The sequence below is a fragment of the Podarcis cretensis genome, assembly GCF_951804945.1.
Source record: "Podarcis cretensis genome assembly, chromosome: 9".
In the NCBI taxonomy this organism is placed as follows: Eukaryota; Metazoa; Chordata; class Lepidosauria; order Squamata; family Lacertidae; genus Podarcis; species Podarcis cretensis.
Window position 1 is genome coordinate 29,921,901 of NC_137178.1, and position 23,856 is coordinate 29,945,756.

Genomic DNA, 23,856 nt, shown 5'->3' on the forward strand with positions numbered 1-23,856 from the left:
CAGAAGTGCCTGGCGTGCTCTGGTCCATGGGGTCATGAAGAGTCGGACACGACTTAACGACTAAACAACAACAATGCAAAAATATGTGTATTTTATTTTTACACATATCATAGTGAATGATAGTTATGCTTATATCAGTCTTCAGTGGATGTTTACATTCATTTTGTGCTGAATAATGGATTTCCAGAGGAGCAGCCCTATTAAGTCTTTTGTGTGGGGCACAAGCATTGTAGCATCTTAAAGACAAAGCTAATGAGTAGCTAACTTCCCATCACAAACCCATCTTGATTTTACAGTTCCGTAAAAAATCAATCCAGCTAATTAACCTCCCTCAAGCATCTGGGAAAGATCGTTTTAATACCCTCTTGATATACTGAATTGTATAAATTCCAGGGGGAATATGAAAACATGTTATAGACACTCTTACTTCCACTTAGATAAGCGCTTTTTTGCACTGCAGTATTTTATTTCATAACTGAGCATTTTATATAGAAAGTGGTGCTCTGTGCATCTGCTGAAATAACACTCAATTTATGTTTTAAATTGTTTATAGTAAACATGATTTTGTGCTTGACAGCTCAAAGTGTTCAGACTTTAACTGAGGAGCACAGATTGAAGCACACGGTCAACAAAAGAGACCACTTATTTCCACGTGAGAAAAACAATGATCAATAGTGCATTCTGTTAGTGCTTAAAATTCACAGCAGGAAGCATATTAAAGCTGCAATCCTAATCCCATTTCCCTGGGAGCATTAGGATACCGATAGATTGATTTCCAGTCCTTTTACTATTAACTTCTATCATGGAATTTGCCCTCCCCCCTTTTTTAAAAAAACCTATTTGTAAACATCCAGTTACGGGAAATACCATCATTCTGATGCAACACATTTTTCTATTTAGTTGATCTTTCAACTGATACTCTTAGAACTGTGCAAAGCAATATGTAGTTAGACCTCACAGTGCCCTCCTCTAGGAAACTGAAAAACCATGGTTTCCATAAACGGAACCCATAAAAAGTATACTGTGGGTGCAAGTTAAAGATAAGCCAACATTCTCGGCCAAAATAAGAATCTTATATGCTTTTGTCAAAGAACAGGGATAGTACCACAGGCACATGCAGATTTTATCAAGCAGTTTTTTAAAAAATAATGTAGAATCACTAATGTACACAAAAAACATAAGCGAACAATCCGCATCATTGCACTTCTGTGAGGCAAATTTCCTATTTGGCGACTATTTGTTACTGTTCCTGCAAATATGGCAAGCCTGTCCATATTCTAAGCCTTAATTGCAAGCATCTCAACTGATAATACTGAAAGGATGATAAGATGCAGAAACTGAGAGTCTCCCATAGCATTCATAGCTACTCAGATTCTCCTGCAATTCTGACAATGTCACCAGTCTGTAACTACTAATTGCACAGGTAAAATACCACACACAGATACATCCAACCAACTCACTTTTGCAGACAATGCTCAGTGAGTGGTGAAAGGACAGGGGAAAGCAGCTTTTCCCTCTGTAATCCCCATTTACTCTAGTCCCATGATAAGAGAGTACTGGAATGAAAAGAAATGGTTTTCTAGGCAGCAGAGCGGGGGTCATGTCCCTATCCACATAAATCACTATGTTTTTCTCAGTATAAGTGTTTGCTGCAGTGACGCAAGCACACAGTGTGTGCGCCTTTTTTAAGAGGTACCTAAATGCAGCTCTGAAAACACTGTTCCACTTTTAAATGGGCACGTAGTTCCTGTCATGGCATGTATTGAAACTGCTGGGCAAGGACAAGTGAATTCATCTCAGAGCTGTGATGCAAATCCAGATCTTCAAGTTTAGTGCTCAAACAGGTGTCACCACTCACAGTTGCTTAGGCAATCTCTGCCGTGAATAAAATTTTAAAGCATGATGTGGAATGATAATAGCGGCTCCATAATATAGCCATTGAGTGATCCAGTCCTGCAAATTATACCTAAAAATGAGGGAAATACTGATGTCTTGAGGGTGCCCTTTTTGGAGGAATCCACATTTTCAAAGAGAATTCTAGAAGTTGGATCATATGTAATATAGTGGCCCATGGGGAAGATCCTTGTTCAGTTTTAGACACTTTAAAAATGTGGTGCATAATCAGATAAATGGAAATAGTCCACTTTTAATGCATATACAGTAGAAATTACCAGCATTTGAAAATGCATCAAATGCACAGTGTTTTGAAGGGCTGTTATTTGAATTAAAGAGTAATGGGGGTGGGAAAGTATTATGAATAAAAGTTGGGCTTAAGGGCATGATGAAGCGAGAGAGGTGACAGTATATAATCATTTTAAAAGGCAACAGCATTAAAATGTCTTCATAAATTAAATGTCACATTGTATTTGTAATCACAACTTTGCTAAAAAAATATTGGCCTTGTACACTGAATGAGTGCAAAACTAATTACAGGTTATTTTGTTGTACTATTTGATTATTTGGCCAATAATTTGAAGGCAACAGAACATTTTATATAAAGGAAAACAGACTTCCTTTAGCAAAACTGCATGCAGTTATAAAAAATATTCCACTATAAGCCAGGTTTTGGAGAAACTGGCTTGTACTCAACTAACTTTTACTCAGAGTAGACCCACTGAAATCAATGGGCATGACAAACCTAGGTCAATTAATTTCAGTGGGTCTACCCTGAGAATAAGTTAGTTAAACACAACCCTATCTCTAAAAAAGAACACTAGTAACAAGTAACAAAACAGAGCATTAAACCACTGCACTGCTGTGAAGATCCTTCAATTTTAGGCAAAATCAAATAGTGCAATTTGTTTACAATTGTCTACTTCAAATGCACGCAAATAATCCTCAAATACCACTGGTGAGGATGCCATTTTCAAGGTTAACTAAGCCAAAGCAATTTGCCTTGCAATTAAGCAGATTGTTGTTCTTAGATTGAAGAAGAACAGATAGAAAAGAAAAGAAAGAGCTTCCACCTCAGTCTCCAGGAAGCATAACAAAGGAATGGGAGAAGGAATTGAAGAAAAGAAGAAAATGCTGCACCATCACGTAGTCCAGTAGGAATTAATACCTCTACTGTGCTAATTTTCAAAAGGTCGGTGAATAGGCTAGATTTGTTCTTAGCTCAGTGTCAGGCCCAGACTAGTGCCATGAAAAGGCACACACCAAATCCAGACTTAAAGGGCTCATGGTTAGCTCAGTTGGTTACAGAATGGTGCTGATAATGCCAAGGTTGCAGGTTCGATCCCCATACGGGACAGCTGCATATTCCTGAATTGCAGGGGGTTGCACTAAATGATCCTCAGGGTCTCTTCCAGCTCTAAGATTCTGTGATTCTATGGTCCCTGAGATCAGCAGCTTGAGCTGACAACTGAAGAAGCCAAAGCCTGCTTTGTTGACTATTTTCACGAAGCCTTCAGACTGGCCAGGCCTAGGATATGATGCAAGAATTCTCAAGTATCAAGGGTCCAGTGAGATGTCCATAATGCTAGTGTCCCAGTGAAGCATGTCCATTGAGTTCAGAGGTAAACAAAGCAAGGTGCCTTCTGGAATTCCTTTTGGCAAAGGACTGATCACAGAGTTTTACTTCAATGTTCCCTTCGCTGAATGCTTCTTTTCTGTTCTCCCCCGAGGAGTTGGGTTGTCTCCTGCAGCCTTCATCCTTCTGCTGCTTCATTGTAATCCCTAAGTTTCCACGTCGCCTGGATGGGGACAGGTTTTCCTTTATAATGCAAAAGCAAAGGGCAGCGAGGAAGTTTTTCTTGAAGTTCTCATTCATAAAGGCGTACACAATGGGGTTGCAAATGGAATTGGAAAATCCAATGATCTGAACTATGCCAAAGATCATCTTAATGGTGACGTCATCATACTCCCTTTCAAAATTACCTGGAGAGAAGAAAACACCCATTAAGAACTGGCTTCGTGTTGGTAAGCATTACATGGTAATTTGATGATACAGTACATTAAGTGCTAAGATGAGAACTTGCCTCAGATGAGGCATAAGTCTGATGTGAGAATGCCGCCACCTTGGAGATATTCAGGTTGGCTCTGTGGGTGGTGCTGTGGGTTAAACCACAGAGCCTAGGATTTGCCAATCAGAAGGTTGGCGGTTCGAATCCCCACGACAGGGTGAGCTCCCGTTGCTCAGTCCCTGCTCCTGCCAACCTAGCAGTTTGAAAGCACGTCAAAGTGCAAGTAGATAAATAGGTACCGCTCCGGCGGGAAGGTAAACAGCGTTTCCGGGCGCTGCTTTGGTTCGCCAGAAGCGGCTTAGTCATGCTGGCCACATGACCCGGAAGGTGCACGCTGGCTCCCTCGGCCAATAAAGCGAGATGAGTGCGGCAACGCCAGAGTCGGCCACAACTGGACCTAATGGTCAGGGGTCCCTTTACCTTTACTTTTACCTGAATCCAAGGCAACTTTGGTCTGAGGGAAAATGAGCCAGTTCCAAGTCTTCAGACCAACCCTCCAAGCCTCAAAAGAGAGGCTTTCAGGTCCTCTTTGGGGACCTGAATTATGGAACATTTGAGAATTAAGAACATCTATAGATGACTCTACAATGAAGCCCTATACCATCGCACCATGGCATTCACTTAGCTTTTATTCTATAAGAGTATATAATGTTTTTCTCTTCAAAATCAATAACAATATCATAAAAAACCTTCAAACATCTATATTTCACATTTTCAAATCAAGTGCCATAATTCTTGACAACAGTGAACTCCCATGGTTTGTTCGTTTACTTCAAGGACAAAATTTAGCTGAGAGAGTGCGCTATAATTCAAGATCGGGGGGGGGGGGGGAGAGAGAAAGGCATTCAAGAAGCAATTCAGATAACTAGAATAAAAGGAGATGGCTGATATAAAAAAACCTACAAAGGAAAGAAAGGTGTAGGAAGGAGACTAAATGAAACACAAAAAAGCAAAGAGTCACTACCTTAAAACGGTACTGGATAGCTGAATTTTATAAATGGTAAAATGTATTAAGGCATCTTTTTTTAAACCAAACTCAGCCAGATGGGCAGGGTATAAATAATAAATTATTATTATTATTATTATTATTATTATTATTATTATTATTATTCCAATTATGATAGATTAATTCTTTCTTTTCAGTGTTCCTGCAGACCTGTGGTTGCCAACAGGCACATGCCCCACAGGGAGGCAATTTGATTTTTAAGGGGGGCAATTCAAAAATGTGTTATTAACAGTTAATGGCCTTTTAGGCTTCCTCCACGTGAATAGGAGTTCATTTTTTGAATAATAAGAATTATATGTCATGGGTGGGGGGCATCAGGATTTTAGAGATGCTTAGGTGGGGCATGGCCGAAAAAGGTTGAGAACCACTGCTATGGACCTTTAGTGAAATACAGTGGTACCTCGGGTTGAGAACTTATTTCGTTCTGGAGGTCCATTCTTAACCTGAAACTGTTCTTAACCTGAAGCACCACTTTAGCTAATGGGGCCTCTTGCTGCCGCTGCGTGATTTCTATTCTCATCCTGAAGCAAAGTTCTTAACCTGAGGTGATATTTCTGGGTTAGCGGAGTCTGTAACCTGAAGCATATGTAACTTGAAGCGTATGTAACCCGAGGTACCACTGTATATATGTGCTGGGCATTTTATATGGTCATGCCATAAAAACTTTTGAGTTTTGTGGGGTTTTACTTACTGGCCACCTTGATCACAAAACCAGCTACTGCAATTTCAAAAGAAAAAGCTACTCACTGTATTCTATCATCATGTGCATCACATGAAAAGGAGCCCAGCAGATGGTGAATAAAACCACAACAGTTACCATCATGATGATTGCTCGCTTCTTCTTCCTGAAAGAGGAAAGAGAGCTTGTACTGCAAATTTATGACTCCTGGTGATGGGGAGGGGGGGCATGCAGGTGATAGGGAAGGACCAGAGCTCCGTAGTAAATCACATGCTTTCTCTACAGAAGGCTCCAGGTTGACATCTCCAGCTAAATGTTCTTAGGCAGTAGGTGCTGGGGAAGACCTCTGCCTGCAGCTAAGGTGGAAGGATCTGTCACTTTCCGTCCTCTCAGTTTCCCATTTTCCCAATCTTAAATTCAGTTCTCCACCTTTCTGCAGCGATTTGTGATTTTAAAACAACAACAACACTGAAATTCTTCAGCATTTCTCCTAATATGAACATTTTTTTGGTATGCAGCTTTGACCAATGTACACAGTTCTGCAAACAAGTTCATAGAATCAGAACTGGAAGGGATCCTGAGGATCATCTAGTGAACCCACAGCAATGCAGGAATACGCAACTGTCTCATATGGGAATCGAACCTGCAACCTCACCAGTATTAGCACCATGCCCTAACCAAATGAGCTATCCAGTTCATCTGATATAAAGCATTTTTCTTTATTTTCTCACATACTGTATGAGTGTGAGAACCCACCAGATAATGCAATATAAAAGGGACTGTGAGCTTTAGAACCACGAAAACAATGCAATAATCCCCACACCTGATGCCACCCTTGGTGGAAACTGGGTCAACATTAGCACAGGAAGAAACTGCAGCATAGACTCTTCCCATGTTACCCAAGTGAAATGAGCTGCACTGAAGTGGCTCCCACGTCAAAAATGCTTTTTAAAAAGTGGGACTAAGTGCTATAGAAATAATAAAATTAATTTCTAAAAACCCTAAAACCTGTTGTTAGGACTTTGTTTTGTTGGTAATTTTTCACAGCTGCGGGGTAACATTCATGCAGCTGTTGGGGGGAGAAGTTAACGGAGAAGGGCTGGAACTGCCCTTGTTGTTTGTTTGCTTAAAATATTTTTAAATCGCCTTTCCTCCAAAGGCGCTTGGGATTTTGAAGAACAAACATATAGACTTCATCATCATAAATAATACACCATGATATAAATAAACACAAATAGTAAAAGCATAATACTAAGATTAATAATTAACAACTCATTAAAACACATTCAAATACTGCTGCTGAGGACTGAACTTTGGTTGCAAAGTTGCTAGGTTTATCTTTTGATCTCAACATCTGGATCTTCATTCTGAATGGGGTAAAAAGGTAACATATCTCCCCCACCATCTGAGAATGATATAATCCAGGAGTGTATGTAAAATAGAAAAGGGGGGCAGAGTGGGAGAGATGAGCCAAACATTTCTGATCCTTCATAACAAACATTTGTTTGTAACATGTAATTTGGGCCTGAATTATAACTGGTCTGATAGATAACCTCTGTCTACAGGTGATCATTGACACTCTCAAAGAATTCAAGAAAGCTGGGGAGTCACAGATTTCCTTTATAGACTCCAATAAAATAAAGTTACATACATTTTGGAAAACAAAATAAAAAAATTCCTTCCAGTAGCACCTTAAAGACCAACTAAGTTAGTTCTTGGTATGAGATTTCGTGTGCATGAAGACAGACTATACAAACCTTGCTATTTTGGACATTTCGTTCCCATGAATAGTTTGCAGAACAGAAGCATCTCCAACTCTTTTCTTAATCCAAAGCTCATAGCCAATCTTGCTGTAGAGCAAAAGCATCAGTATCATTGGGAGCAGGAAGAGAATAGCCAAAATGAAAGTAGCATATATCTTCTGGTGGACAGGACTGGCCCATTCTTCCAGGCAGCAAACGTACACTTTATCGTAAAGGAAGTCATATTTATTCTGAAACAAATTAAGTTGAAGTCAAACTCAATACAGAAAAGAGAACTTACTCCTAGCCTATTGACAAGGAAAGGAAAAGGTGCATATTTTTCATCAAAAATGAGCAGAGGTTTAAGTGCTGGCTGTGTAAAATCTGTATGGATTGACTTGCCCTGACTCAGGGGTGGCCACTGGGTCATTTAGGCTAGCACTTTAGGGTATCAAGCAGAGAGGGAACCTGGGATATTATGTACGCAAAACTGTTCTACCACAGAGCAATCTGCAACCCACACAGCAGACATGCATTTCTGATCAAACCAATTGAGCTAAATCAGGGATGGGTTGTACAACTATTTTAAACACAACCATATTTAAAATACAGCAATCAAATATATGAATATCTGCCATCTGTTTACTGTAGGATAAAACAGCAAGGTCCATGAAACAACAAGGAAAGCCATGGCAAAACACAAGGTACACTTTAAAAAGGAACAGCATGAATGCTCTCTGAATTTATAATCTAGGGCCAGAAGCAGTAAACTACGGTACTACAGAAAGACTTAAACCAAGTATCTGACCCAGACACAATGGCAGGTCAGTGAAAAATTATTTTTAAAGTTCATCGCACAAGCTGCTTTGTAAATACAGTGGTACCTCTGGTTAAGAACTTAATTCGTTCCGGAGGTCCATACTTAACCTGAAATTGTTCTTAACCTGAGGTACCACTTTAGCTAATGGAGCCTCCTGCTGCTGCCGCGCCGCCACCATGCAATTTCTGTTCTCATCCTGAAGTAAAGTTCTTAACCTGAGGTACTACTTCCAGGTTAGTGGAGTCTGTAACCTGAAGGGTTTGTAACCTGAAGCATTTGTAACCCGAGGTACCACTGCATATATTTTCTGCTCTAACAATTAGGACAGACTATCACCCTATTTAGGAGTATAATGCACACATAAGACCAATGCTACACACACACAGCTGTCCACAATGTACACAGAGATGCCAAGGAGCAAAGCTGGTCAGTGCATGTGATATCTGGACAGGGCAACTCAGCACAGTTCTGATCTCACATTGGTTTACCATGCAAACAGTACTTTCCAAGAGAGCTAACAATTGCTAAAACCAGTTGTTCTTCGACAGAAACAAGCCTTATTTGCTTGGGTCCATACTCATTTCTAAGGTCACTATTTAAATGCCTGTGTGACGGAAAAGTTTGTTTCGCTGGGCAGGTTGGGTCCCCAAGTGTTTTTTTTTCTTTTCCCCTGCCAGCAAACGGTTAATGAATGGCAACCTCTGATTAGTCGGGGTTCCAGGAGAGGGGGTTGAAAAGGAGAGGATTTGGAGAGACAGTTTTGGGAGGTTGGGATAGAGGTTGGGAGATAGGTCAGGAGTCAGGTTGGGAGATAGGGAGTGAGAGGAGACAGAATTGGTTCTGGGTAGAAACATCCACTCTGAGGAATATATCACAAGCTAGAGAAAGAAGTCTCTGAGCTTAGGGTGAAGGACAGTGTATGGTGTCCTGTAAGTGTAATAGGCCAGCAATTAACTGGGAGGCTGAGCCAGGAGAAGTAGAAGCTATGAGGATGCAGTCTACTTAGGACTCATTCCAATCAGGAAGGGAGAGGTTCTTCTACAAAAAGAGAAGACTCCCAAATCAGTTAAGGGGGTGTGGAGATCCCTTGGGTCTGTTACTTGGAGTACCTCAGGAGTAGGGCTGTCTAACAGGTGTGTAACTAACAGGAAGTACTGACAGGTTTAAGAACCAAAGTATTAAGCGGCAACAGCTGTGCAACAACTGAGAAAGAACTGAAGTGAAATAACATTATCCTATGTTTTACCCACTTTGTGCCATAAACTTCCTTTGTTAAATAAAATCTCTCTTGTTTATTTGATCAAATCCTGCCTGAGACTCCAAATTATTAAGTTTTCCCTCACACAAGACCCCCACAAGATAATCCGGGGTAGTTTGTAGGAATTGGAAATGGTGTTCTGTGAGTTGGGTGCATTATATTTAAGTGAGGGCAGGCCCAACGGCGCCAGGGGGGAAAGTGCTATTGTGCCGTCGCAGCCTGTACTTGTCTTTGTACATTTTTCTACAGCACATAATATTTATCTCCTGAAGACTAGCCTTATTCATGCTGAAACTCAATGCAAAACTGACCTATAAAGATATAATTGCACAATGCAACAAACCATACCTCCAGGCGCTGTACGTGCCACATGGGTGACCCAACGATAGCTGCCAACAGCCAGACTATGCCTGAAAATAATAACAATAATAACAATAACAATAATGATGATGTAATTGCTGGTTTTAAAGAGAAAAAACAGGAAATTAGAGCGAGCAATTAGCATTTTTATATTAGTTGGTGATGTGGCCATATGGAGTATTTGGACAAGATATTACAGCAAGCATGAGGAAGGCAGTTAGAATTAGGACTAATTGTGAGATGAATTTTGCCCTGGAGCTGAATTCAGAGCAATGAGCTACAAGTTCTTTTGTTTTCGTTTTTAAGAATAAAGTATATTTTCAAGGGATGCAGGTGGCACTGGGCTTGCTAATCGGAAGGTCAGCTGTTTGAATCCGCACAACAGGGTGAGCTCCCGTTGCTCTGTCCCAACTCCCACCAACCTAGCAGTTCGAAAGCATACCAGTGCAAGTAGATAAATATGTCATGCGGTTTAGTCATGCTGGCCACATGACATGGAAAGCTGTCTGTGGACAAAAGCTGGCTCCCTCGGCCTGAAAATAAGATGAGTGCCACACCCCATAGTTGCCTTTGACTGGACTTAACCATCCAGGGCTCCTTTACCTTTATCTTATATGGAATTTTACATGTCCAAATCACAAAATGGACCAGTACTGGGAAGGGAGAAATTTGAAAGTGAATTCAGTGCCATCTCCAGGTTTGCCAGGGGGCTTAGGTGCCCTCTCTGATTAGTAGGTGCCCTCTCTGATTAGAATTGCCACCTCTGCCCTTTCAGCTGCCTTCTTTTTCTGGAGCAATCCTCACAACTGCCCAGAGAGAGAACCTAAGAAAAGGAGAGGGCATTTCTCCATCTTCTCATGGTTGTCACCAATCACATGCTCATAGAAGGGTGGTGAACAAGCCACATTTGCAAAAAGGAGAGCGGGGCCAGGAGCTGTGGAGTTCAGCAGAGGGCTCCTGCAGAGGTGTGGGCATCAGCAGTTACCCAACAATGTCAACGCCTGAGTGAATCTGGGACTCTTCTCCCACCCCAGTCAGTGAGTATTGAGACAGAGTCACATTCAGTTTTGTTCTGAAAGGTATCAGCCCACAAAGCATGCATATGGGCATCTAGGGTAAATCTCGTGTGTTGGATGCAACAGAGGCTCTCGAGGCATTCTGCCAACTATCTTGTTTCAAAGGATGCACTGTGAGTGCTTTTTCAATAATTCTGCGCATATAAAAGTCAGGTCATGAGGGTTTCAGGAAGGAAGAAGTCCTAGTACAGCTCATGCACAAACAAAACGGATATTTTAATGCATCAACAAAACATTTTTGTCCTCCTACGGGTTTATCACCACCAACAGACAGAGCGGCAGAGAGAGAGGCAGGGAGGGGGAGAGAAAGCAATCTTACATTGGGAATCAAATGGGACTAGGTCATTTTTACAGTGAACATTAGCTGAAGAGGCTGCAAAAATGTAGCTTGTCCAAAGAGGGTTTTTTGCACTTGGCCTGTTTATAAAATATTACTAGAGCTTTAGCAGGGTCCATGTGAAGTTGCATTTCCTCCCATTAGTCTGACTACCCATTACAGGCTGTTCCCTGTTCCTTTTCCTTCAGAGGAAGGACACACGGCAGGACCTTCAACAGTAGTGCCATTTTATGGAAGGCCCTTCCATAAGAAGGCCCAGTTGGCTCCCTCTCTCTTGGCTTTCAGTCAAGCAATGAACCCATTTGTTTTTGCATTTCACCATTATCATTGTGTTGTTATTGCTCCAGTTTCTTCTTGGGTTTTTTATCAACCTGATTTTTTAAGATTGTGATCTTTTTGTATCTTGTATGCTAAAATTGTTGTAGGCTACCTTAGAAGAACAGTTACTGAAAGGCAGAGTAGACCATATACAAATATATTAAACAACTAGTTCCATTTGATTCTGTATGTATGTTTGGAGTGAGGGAGGGGTTTTAATCTGAATGCATACAAAGTGGGTTTTTCTTTAATATTCTTTAAAAAAAACTAATTTTCTCTGATAGCAGCTGCATCCCTCCAGATGTTGTTGAACTGCAACTCAAATCAGTTGCAACCCGCATGGCCAAAGGTCAGGTCCAACATCTGGAGATCCCAAGGTTCCTCACCACTGCTCTATAGCGGACATATCAAAAGTGAGAAATCACTAGCAACATGCTATGTCGTGCAATACCAAAGTCACCCAGGACCTTACCAAGCATTGTGTATGCTCTTCGGTTGGTGTACTGCCATTTCATCTTAAGAGGGTGGACGATCCCGTTATGCCTTTCTACCGCAATGCAGGTCATTGTAAGAATCTCAGTAACTATTGCAGTGGATTGAACAAAAGGCACCATCTTGCAAGCAAAAGCACCTAATAAAGGATTGAAACAAACAAAGCAAGTCATCAACAGGGTCTCATTATCTATACTATACCACAGAACAAAATACACCAATGGAGGCAATATACATATTTTCATTCAGTGCCTTGTGCCCAGAAGGATATTTTGTAACCCGAAGTGCCCTGAGAGGATCTATTAGAGTACAGTGGTACCTCAGGTTACATACGCTTCAGGTTACATACGCTTCAAATTACAGACTCCGCTAACCCAGAAATAATGCTTCAGGTTAAGAACTTTGCTTCAGGATGAGAACAGAAATCGTGCTCCTGCGGCGTGGCAGCAGCAGGAGGCCCCATTAGCTAAAGTGGTGCTTCAGGTTAAGAACAGTTTCAGGTTAAGAACGGACCTCCGGAATGAATTAAGTACTTAACCCGAGGTACCACTGTACTGAAATGCTATTATTTAGAATCACAGATAATATGCTGTTGAATAGCAATTTCAGGAGACTATGAGCTAGGGAAGGCTATTGCACCCATGATAGGCATCACGTAGGTATATAGTTGGCCAAAGTGGAAATAGAATGCTGGACCACGTGGACCTCTGGCTTTATCTAGCAGGCTTTTTCTTATGAGCTTATAAACCTTATTATCTTCCTGTTGACTTCCTGCTTGTTTGTTCTTGAAGCAGGTAATGTTTTAGCAATGCAACATGGATTGTGAGTGGAACCAATTCCTAAATCTTGAACTCTGACGATGATGATAACCTTGCTCCACATTTAGTCATATGCCTCTGCAACTTGGAACAGTCTTCAAAGAGATTTGCTATCAGTGATAGTATCTGTAGGACTGCACTCCAAAAAATAATTACATCATGGGCCAAACACCTAGCCAAAGAAAAATTATTTTAACCTTTCCCTAAATTGGCTATGGGGAACCCATGACCCTGCAGATTTTTTGGGACTCTACCCCCCATTAGCCTCAGTCAGTATGGCTAATGGCCATGGATGACTTGGCTGGGATGATGGGTGTCTGGAGTTCAGGATCATATGGAGAGTCATTGGTTTCTCATCCTGTATTAAATATTGCTATGGTTGTGGCAGACAGACTGTCACTTGGGAGCTCCATAGGCAGGGGGCCACTACCAAGAATGCCCTTTATTGCGTCATCACCCATCCAGTCCAGCCTCTGTTATGGGCAGAACCTCAGAATGCACAGGCTGGTTGGTAGTGGGCAAGATATGAGTCAAGGTGTAGAGCAGAGTGGTGCCCAAAATTCAGTTCCTTATTCAGGCTGCCTCTGAATTCATCTGTGTTGAATTAGGAAGAGGGAATCAGGAATCAACTTGGAATGGAAGAGGTTAAACTCAAATGTAGTTGAAGGACCTAGAAGGAAGAGGAAGAGGGTCTCTGTCTGTATGGAATGATAGTTGGGCTATTTGTGGTTAACTACAAAACTTTCTGTATAGCTGTCCTTCAGAAGCACTTTCAGTCCTGTTTTGAGAGCCATTTCTACTTTAGTCTTGATGGTTAAAAATGGAAATATTCTTTAAAAACATCACGTAAATGTAATCTACCAAAGCTTTATTTGCCTTCCAGAATGCTGGCTCTTCAGTTCTTTTGAAAGCCTTGCTAAATTCCATGAAATATAATTAGCGTACATGAATTAAATACATAAAGCCTTGCCACCTTTATATATTACCCAGAAGAAATGCTAAAAGCTTTAATGCTGTAGCTTTCAGTCGAAGCATGTTGAATTCATTTTACTAGGTAGAACATGCTCTTCGTTGTGCTAAACAATTCCCAGCAACAACTCTCAGTTTAGTTTTTAAAGAGCACATTCTTAGCTTTATTTAGAAAAACATGAAATTCAAAAAGCTTTAATACAAACAAAAGCAGAAAAGTAGGCTTAGAATATTTAGTTACATTGTACTAGGGTAAGGTAGTTTTCCATGCACAAGAGCTTCAAGGCTACAATTTTGTGTTTGCATTGAAATCCTAAAGACACTTAATAGATTTTACAAAGCCACAGCCAAGAACCCTCAGATGTGGAGTCCTCTTACAATAGTAGCCCCAAGGAGAATGAAACAGATCCACACCATGTTTCTTCCCCGGTGGATACATTGAAAATGAAGCCCCCTGGACCCTGAGGAGGCATGACTGCCGCCAGACTTCAGTGAATAACTAGACTTTTTGGAGGACCAGGAAACCCCTGAAGAACTTCCCTTATAGAAGCCCTACCCCTTGTAGCCTCACTGCCTAAAAGAAGCCAGCAGCTGCAGAAAAGGGACACCAGCTATTTAACTGGATATACGATGCAGGGGGTGGCTTTCATCTTGACTGCATAGCCCATATTATAATGCTCTGCCAGCCACTCTAAAATGCTGCTGAGACAACTTCCTTTTTGTGCTCCAACTGCAGGAAGCAAACTGGGCTGTAACCAGGCCCCTTGGCCCTTGTCCAAGGTCCTGACAATGCCTTTCCTTAAGCTTCCAATCCAGTCTGGTCCAGAACTCTGGGCCTGCCAATTTCCATCTTGCTTGGGCCATCACCTTCCCTTGGTGATGGATGTCGCAACAGATCAAGACAACAGCGCATGTGGTGCAAGGAACACACAGCTCCCTTTCTCCCATTTCTACTCTAATGTGACACCCAAAGATCTCCCTTGCATTGAGATGCGTGAACTCCAGAGAACGTCTGGATCTCTTTCATACATGCATGGGAAAACCTCAGCTCCACTGTATCTCTAGTTGGCAAACCTACCAATGTTCTTTTACAGGACTTTGCTTTCATTCCTTTTCTGGGAGGCAACAGCATTTTGTCAAAACTAGAAAGAAAAAAACTCAAGACGGGGTTCATCACATGCTGAAACTGGACTTCAGGTCCACACAAAAGTTTGGTGCGCTATTCAGAAATCACACAAACAAGCAGAAACATTAACACAAAGGACCGTTGTGATGTTCAGAATGGCCAAGTGTGTGTTTTCTGGCAAGATCCTAAGGGGGGGGGGGGCAGGCTCCTGGGAAAACTGCTTGCAAGTTGACGATCTGGGAGGCAAAGTGCAGCATGGTGAGAAGAATCTTCAGCTGCTTGGCTATGCAACCTCACCGTTTTGCCAGCAGGGCAGAAGAAAGCAAGTGCAGGGTAGACTTCTGGGTCAAGAGTGAGCAATAACAAATTCCCAAAGGCGACAGAGTCCAGCTCAGCTGTCTGCCTCCAGACCACTGCCTGCAGGATTGAGCTGAGGGAGTCAAAGGGATTCAAAGAGAGCCATTGAAGGGGTGGACCTCTGAGTCGGACCTTTAACATCAAGCAGTGGGGGAGGGGGTGCTTTTGCACACACAAAATGGAATGCTAATTGGGATTCTAAGTGTGCCCTGAGCACTGCACTTGGGAGCATACCGTAGAAGGTGAGCAGGATTCCTTTTTGCATTTTTTATCTCAACTATGCGGATTAGCAGCATGGCGCAATGAGGCTTATGAGCCTGTATTTAGGGCTTTCTTCTCCATCTGGACTACATCAGCTTATTTTAAATTTTTAAACTGTAAACCATTCTAGTATTTTTGCATAAGGAAAGTATATAAGGTGAATAAAATAAGTAAACACCACAGCTGAGGATAAGGACACACAAAGGAGAGGAGTGGGGATATGGTTTATTATGATCTAAAGCAAGTGTTTCACAAGGAGGACAAAAATTAACATCCTAATGTTCTTCTTCCTCCTCCTCTTTTCAGGTATTTACATAAATTGTAATTTTTTTATTTCTTTTCTCTTGATTTTTCTGTTTTATCTTTTGCAAACCACTTTGTAAAAAACCTCAATCTAAGTGGTGTGTAAATTTTATGGAAAAATAACTGGTTTCCTTTTTTCTACTGTGCTGATGTAACAATTCAGAACTACTTTTTTTAATTAAAAAAAGCCCCTCTCTCAGCTTTTATCATTTATCATGCCTCTTCATTTGGATTGATTACATCCTTTTCCCATTAAACTAAATAATGCAAATGAACTGCGTTTTAGCCTAATTGATATCCCAGGGTTGCAATGAGGATTAAATGAAAGTGAAAACCATGTCTACTGGGGTGAGCTCTTTGGAAAAATTGTGAGATAAGAACAAACAAAACAGAAGAACCCCAGTGATGGATCTAAAAAGCATTCTACTGTCAAAGTGACCAACCAGATGCCCATGGATTTCTGAAAGTAGCCAACCAGATGTTCTCCCATCAACTGGCAAACTGTCTCTCACAGTGGAGGGAGAACATTGTGGCTAGCAGCTATTAATAGCCTTATCCTCCATTAATTTGTCTAATCCTCTCTGAAAGCCACCCAAGTTGGTTAAATCCCTCCAAGCTTTCAGTAGCCACAAAGCAGAAGTTGCACACATGCTACAGTTTGGCTCGGCATTTCATTGAAATGAAGATAAGTAAATTTGGCTAGTTCATACTTGCTCTTATTGTCACTAAAAGAGTTTGTAGGGCTCCTTCATCTTCTGTGTGCAACTGTCTTTGTGGAGTAGCTATGCAGAAAGTCTGAAGATCCTTCTAACTCATTTCCTCCGCCCTTCTCTTTCCTCAGACATCTTTATGGGTTTGAACCTGTCAGCATGACAGTAGCAGCACATGGTGGAAAGTGATGCTAAATCCAATAAAATAAATATCAAAACATTTTGCGCACTTCAATCCAGCCACTTTGCAGAATTCTCCTCTTGTGCCTTCTGTGCTTCAGCCAGCTTGAACATTTCAATTGCATATCCCTAAATTATCATATATTGCACACTCGTTTTTTTGCCTCAAGTTTTATAACCCTAAGAATAATGTAGGATTTTATTAGCATGAAGCAGTCCTTGCTCCTGTCAGGGTCCAAATATATTGTTGTAATCCTATGCTTACTTACTCAGACATGAATGCCATTAGGTTCAATGGGTTACACACCCAAGTAAGCATGTTTAGGACTGCAGCTGCTCTTCCTCAGGGAGACAATTAGCCTTTACTTCCCCTCCCCCCCCCAAAAAAAGTTCAAACTCTACATTCCACAATTTTATCTTTTCTTCTTCTTCATACTGTCAATGGAGTGACATCATTCTTCACCTTTCTGAGGTAATAAATCTGATGCAGTTTTTCTCTAATTCAGCATGATTGAGCTTCTAGGATGCAGACAAAAGAAACCTGACAAGACATGAAAGGCCACTTGGTTGCATACAATTTTGTAGCAGAGGATCTAATAAGAAAGTTAGCATTCTGATACCCCAAATTGCCTAGCAACAGAATTGTGGTCTCTCTATCATAGAAGTTGTTTTGACAAAAATTGTAAGCTGGCTCAAAGTACTGCAATTTCAGCCAAGCATCCAAACTTAAGTAAAGTACACCTTTCAAACCGGCAGTGTTTTTCAACAGAAATCATGAATTAAAATAACCTCTCAGCAAGAAATACAAAAGCTAGCATGACAAGCTTATACTTAGAACACTTTTGGATTCTTTGTCTCTAAATATCTGTTTTCACCCTTGTGTTTGTACAATTCAAAACCCACCATCATTTTCTACAAGGAAAAAAAGACCCCAAGCTCAGAGCACTGTACTTTAACGTATTTGATTAAAAGGACTGTTCTATTGCATAACTATGAACATTTTATGATTGAAAGATATGGGCAGAGCACTACTATTACATAAGACAGAATGCTTTAAGGCAGACTGGATTTTTTCCTGGTATTTCCCCCTTCCCCCCGTTAAAACAATAATCACACAAAAAGTATTAAAAAAGATAAACATAACATTTACTCACTCGGAATACTTGTTGAAGAATAACAGATACAGTAGCTTTGTTCAAACAGGCTTAAAATGGTAATTCAGTTACAAAGAAATACCTAAAATGGCTTAAAATGTAGTCTGAGCATGGGACTTTAAAGTATATAAAGGCAGGCAAGATGAGGTGACACCTCCAGCTCTGGCATAATTCAGCATAGAGCACATGTCTCACATATAAAAGGTTTGATTCCTGGCATTTCCAGGTACGTCTAGCCCTGACCACTGCACTATTGTCTATCTTATGAATTTTAATTATCGGTCAAGAACTTTGGTCAGTAGGCAGGGTAGAAATACCCCAAATAAAAAAAAGCAAGAAGACTATTAATTTTACCTCAGTACAGCTTTAATGATAAACTTTGCCTCCTTGTTATGAGCTTCACAGAGCTGTCTGGTTTAGCTTTCCTTCACTTTCTCCCTGGACTTGCATTTTAAGAAAATGCATTTGGCCCAACTTTAGGCGAAAACTAAAGACCTACTTAGAATGTGGTCTAAACCTCCCTTTAAATCCATCTCAGCCAAGATAAGGGAACTCACTCTGAAACTCACCCACAGGTGGTACTTAACACCATGGAAACTGGCACTGATATGCCCAAGAACCTCACCAAAATGTTGGAGTGACTGCACCTCCACAGGCACATATCTCCACATGAGGTGGAAATGCCCCAAAACCCAACCCTTCTGGACAGCAGTCCTACAAGAAATATGCAAAATAACTTAATAGGTATTAGAACTCACCCCAGAACTGGCCCTACTGAACATCTTCCAAGATCATAATGACCACTCACATTATACAGAGCTTATAACCCACCTACTCTCAGCAGCCAGAAGCCTCATAGCCAGACACTGGAGAGACCTGTCAGGGGTGAACATTAACCAGTGGTATCAAATCATATGGGAAACAGTCTTACTAGAAAAGCTAACCAATAAAACAAAACTGACACAGGGACAAATAGAAGAAGATGCCTCACCCCAATATAGCTCCCCTTTATCACATACACAGCCCAACAAGACAACAACAAGAACCCACCAACAGCATACAAATCAATCTGGCTTACATGACCCAACAAGTCCTCCACCCCCAAAGGAAAACAAACCCCATTGCAGCCAACCACAGACAACCAACCATATCCTGGTCTCCCAAACAGAAACATAACAAGCGAATAGAACGAGAACCTGCCGCTGACGCAAAACCCCCCACGTACACTGCAAAAAATATAAATTTCACCACCACCCCTCCTTCCCCCCCTTCTTCCTGACCTTATGCTATACTCAATGCTAATGTCTCATAACAAATGTAACTGCTCTGTAGAGAAGACTGTACAACTTGAGAAAAGAGACAAGGCATGTACTTTTCTAAACCAAGAAAAATTTTAATAATAGTAAAAACGTATAATTCATTAAGCCCTTGCTGTTCAACTTTGATGAGTCACTCAGCCACCCATCCCATCTGATGTGTAATGGATGGCATTTACAGCTCATTAAACGTAACTGGAGCAACATTTGTTTTATCACCTGACTTCAGAGCAAGCCAAGCCAATTATCCATCTGTATATGACATATTTTTGAACTCTCCCATTGTAAATATAAGTCAATAAACGTTAAGCGTTTAACAATGCCGCTCTGTTATAAAATAATGAAGCTAGGCAGAGGGAGAGAACCTCTGACAAATCACCCGAAGATATTTCAATCAAGATTGGTAACTGGTATATAGCAAGTCCCCATCAGAAGTAAATAAAATTGCATTAAAAAGACGGAACCCACAGATCAAAACCTGATTATATTTTACTTTTACTTATTATTATGTATAAACCTTTTAAAAATTCATTATCTAATGCAAAACCTTTCAACACAATGACATAGTCAGCATCATTGCTGACAGGAGTGAGACCCTATCAGCATATAGCACTTACGGCGAAAGATCTGCACTGGTTGCCAATTTGCTACCAGGCCAAGTATACAACTTGGATCCAGTTTACCTGTGAGATCACTTATATGCCCACTCAACTACTTCAGTCTGTGGAATTGGCATAGTATTATCAACCATTTTTCCTAAGCCTGCATGGAGCTCAACCTCACCATCAACCTGATGAAGACCATTATCCTCAGTCACAGTATTGCCAGCACTCCATGCATCGGAACTGCTGACCACATGCTTAAGGTGGAAGACATTTTTGTCTACCTGGCCTCCAACATAGCACCAACCTTTCCAATGATGCTGAACTGGACAGATGTATTGGCAAGGCAGCAATGGCAATGGCTCACCTCTCCAAAAGGGTATGGGAGAATGTGATGCTAACATCCAATACCAAGATGAAGGTCTACCTGGCTTGTGTGTTGAGCACGCTGCTTTATGGAAGTGAGTTGTTGGCAACTTACAATTGCCAGGAGCAACACCTCAACACCTTCCATATACATTGTGTCAGGAAGATTTTCGGTATCAAATGGCATGACAGAGTCTAAAATAAAGACGTGTTCTCCCAAGCCCATATTCCCAGTATGTACACATTTCTGCTCAGCGGATCCCCAAGGATATATTTTGTGGGGAACTGGCTTCAGGCACTAGGCCTGTTGGCGCTCGAACACTGCATTGCAAAGACATCTTCAAACACAGCATGAAGGCTGGCAACATTTACCCCACTGCGATAAAGCATGACTCTCCCATATTGGTCCCATACAGCCACAGCAGGCACTGTAACACTCTGACGGTTTGACCCAAACTGTCAGGTGCACTCTTCCTGAGAGACAGACAGATGCCAACGATTATTCTTGTTGTTCACAGGAAAATGCTACAAATTCTTCACAGATTTATTTACCATGCCTTTATCCTGCTTTTCAGACAATAATAGTTTCCTGAAGTTCCTTGCATCAAACAAATAGAGACAGGCTGTGCCATCAGGCTTATAAGTAGGGCTGGGCGATATCTGGTGTTCAACCTCATGCTAGATCACCAGCTAAACATTGTTATATACACTGCTCATAGCAATTACTGTAGCGGGCATTTGAAAGCAACCATAGAAATACAATTTAAGCTTTCCCCCAATATAGTAAACAGAGATAAGCAGCAGCTTATTTCAAAGACAACTTTGATTTTGAAAGTCAATTCACTTCTCACAATGCTTAAATTGCCTTCAGATCATCTTAGATATGCATAAACACACCAGAGGCATTTGCTTTTATAAATGGTTGCAGTGTTTAAGGCACTTTGGGGGCTTAGCTCTTATTTTGGAGGGTAAAAGGCACAAGCAATCTTTGAGCTACAGTTGCTGAGAATAATATTTAGTTCCTCTGAGAAGCATCAGCTGTGGAATCACTGAAAGAAGATGTCTTTAAGCACAAAGAGACTAATAAGATACCAGGTTCTGATTTTTAAGAATAAAGCTGCTTTTTTCTCTCCAACATTTTTTACTGTATAGCAATTGAGACAGTACTGTATTCCATACATGATGATTAAAAAAATAGGCTTTGTTCTCTCTCATGGGTTTTTTTCAGACACAACACCAAAGCATGATTTGGTATTACATTAACGAGCACAGTGCCAATTTCTCTTCTCAATTCTAGTTTAGTAGTTTGAACTGGGTTTGCAATCATGGTTTGGGGCAAATGATGGTTAGCACAAACCATCATTTGCCATTACATCTGAACTAGGCAAGTTACACTTTGCCCCCTAGTTCAAAGTGACAGATTAAATTGGAGCGCGCAAGGGAAGTAATGAGGGAATAACTCTTCACAAAGAACCAAACCATAGTTTGGTGTTACACTTTAACCAAGCCACTGTGAAGGCAAGTTCTGTAAAATCCCATATAGGTAAAGGTAAAGGGACTCCCGTCAGTTAGGTCCAGTCGCAGACTACTCTGGGGTTGCGGCGCTCATCTCGCTTTACTGGCCAAGGGAGCTGGTATACAGCTTTCGGGTCATGTGGCCAGCATGACTAAACCGCTTCTGGTGAACCAGAGCAGCACACGGAAACGCCGTTTACCTTCCCACCAGAGCAGTACCTATTTATCTACTTGCACTTTGACATGCTTTCGAACTGCTAGGTTGGCAGGAGCTGAGATCGAACAACAGGTAAATGATCTTGCTGAATTAATTTTTAAGTGGAATACAAGAAAGGGAGGCGGGTGGAAGCAAGGGAAATAAGGTCTTGAAGGTCACAAATTTGAAAGAGAGGTTTTTTTATGCTAAATTTGCTTTTTTATGTGTTTTTTCTTTTTGTTTTTTTGTAATATTTGTTGTTTTTTGTTGGTTTGTCAACCCTTTTTTTGTAAAATTTAATAAAATATTATATATTAAAAAAAAGAGATCGAACAACAGGAGCTCACCCCATCGTGGGGGTTTGAACCGCCAACCTTCTGATTGGCAAGCCCTGGGCTCTGTGGTTTAGACCACAGTGCCACCCACGTCCCAGTAAAATCCCCTATAGAGGACCCTTAAAGTGAGGGACATCACTTGCTTGTATCCAAACAGGAAGAAAAGCTTCATACCCCACACCTTGATATACTCTTCCTTTCCAACTGTAATTTAGCACCTTTTGAATCAGGCACCTTCTCTGTCACAGTCCAGTGACAAGAAAAGGTGCCAAAATGAATAGTAGTAGTAGTAGTAGTAGTAGTAATAATAATAAAATAATTTTATTTATATCCCGCCCTCCCCAGCCAAAGCCGGGCTCAGAGCTGCTAACAACAGTAAAAGTAACACAGTTTACATAAAATCACAATCAATTAATTAAAATACATTCTAAAATCAATTCATTCTAAAATCAGTTCAGAATCAAATTAATGGCAACCATTGGGCTAGAGTTCTATGAGGATTACCAAAGGAGGGGGTCAGACTGTGCCTTGGCCAAAGGCCTGGTGGAACAGCTCTGTCTTGCAGGCCCTGCGGAAAGATTTCAAGTCCCGCAGGGCCCTAGTCTCTTGTGACAGGGCGTTCCACCAGATTGGAGCCACAGCCGAAAAAGCCCTGGCTCTGGTTGAGGCCAGCCTAACCTCCCTGTGGCCTGGGACCTCTGAGATGTTTTTGTTTGAAGACCATAAGGTCCTCCATGGGACATAAAAAAGATGAATGTGGCTAGAAAGGAAGAAGGGTTAACACGTTTAGAGTGTGCTCTCGATTCTTCCTTTTCAACTTAGCCCTACAGTTTTGCCTTTCCTGTGCCTGACATCATATGAAGGGGAGGCCCCTCATGGGCAAAGTGGGATGTAGTCCTGTGAAGTTTCAGGGGAGGGGGGAACACCCTCAAACCTCCGAAACCATGGTCTAGTCTTTCTTCTGACACACGTAATAACATTTCCAATTACTGAGAGGCTTTCGTCCATCTTCTCTGCCTTGGCAGCCATTAAAAGACTAGCAGTAGACTTCGACCCCTGCCTCCCAAGTAGAGGGAGCAGTTAAACACAAGCAACCATCTCATGTTTTCTCTTTCAGGAGCATGGCCTTGAGGCACCAGACATGGACTGTGACGTGCGTAGAGCTTTGTGACTGCCCTCCTAAGCCATCATGTGGTTGTTTGTTCTTCCCTGTTGGTACACATATTTCCTCGAACAGCAGGATGCGTGCGCCTTTTTGTGAGAGGGTGCACTAGGTTCTTGCTTCAGTTTTCCTTATTTTTAAAAAATACATTTATTTTGTGAGAAAGCAAGGCATTAGTACCAGCCCAGCCAGGTTATTTTCCTCAGTGCAGGCAAAGAGGCAAAAAAGAAAAATCATTTCTTTCTTGGTTCCTGAAGGTCTTTCTTTTGTTTTAAAAGGTTGGGGTCCCTCGTGCAACAGATTGCTTTTCTGTTGTAAAAGGGGGGGGGAGAGAGAGAAATTGTTCATCTACATTAGGGCTTTTTTTCCTTGGCTGGGGAAGAGACATAAAGAGTGATAATTGTGAACTGGCTTGTATAATGAAGGGAGCTGCCTT

At 41.3% G+C, this 23,856-nt stretch overlaps 1 protein-coding gene across 1 annotated transcript in view; it reads right to left on the reverse strand.

Annotated features, from left to right (window-relative positions):
- Window positions 1–832: 832 nt before the first annotated feature.
- Window positions 833–23,856, reverse strand: part of QRFPR (pyroglutamylated RFamide peptide receptor) — a 33,211-nt gene continuing 10,187 nt past the window's right edge. The window contains exons 2-6 of the mRNA XM_079990521.1: window positions 12,031–12,189; window positions 9,816–9,877; window positions 7,405–7,640; window positions 5,716–5,813; window positions 833–3,876 (exon numbers count right to left, since the gene is read on the reverse strand). Of these exons, the coding sequence (XP_079846647.1) occupies window positions 3,479–3,876; window positions 5,716–5,813; window positions 7,405–7,640; window positions 9,816–9,877; window positions 12,031–12,189 (953 nt within the window). The 3' untranslated portion in view covers window positions 833–3,478. The remainder of the gene's footprint in view (window positions 3,877–5,715; window positions 5,814–7,404; window positions 7,641–9,815; window positions 9,878–12,030; window positions 12,190–23,856) is intronic.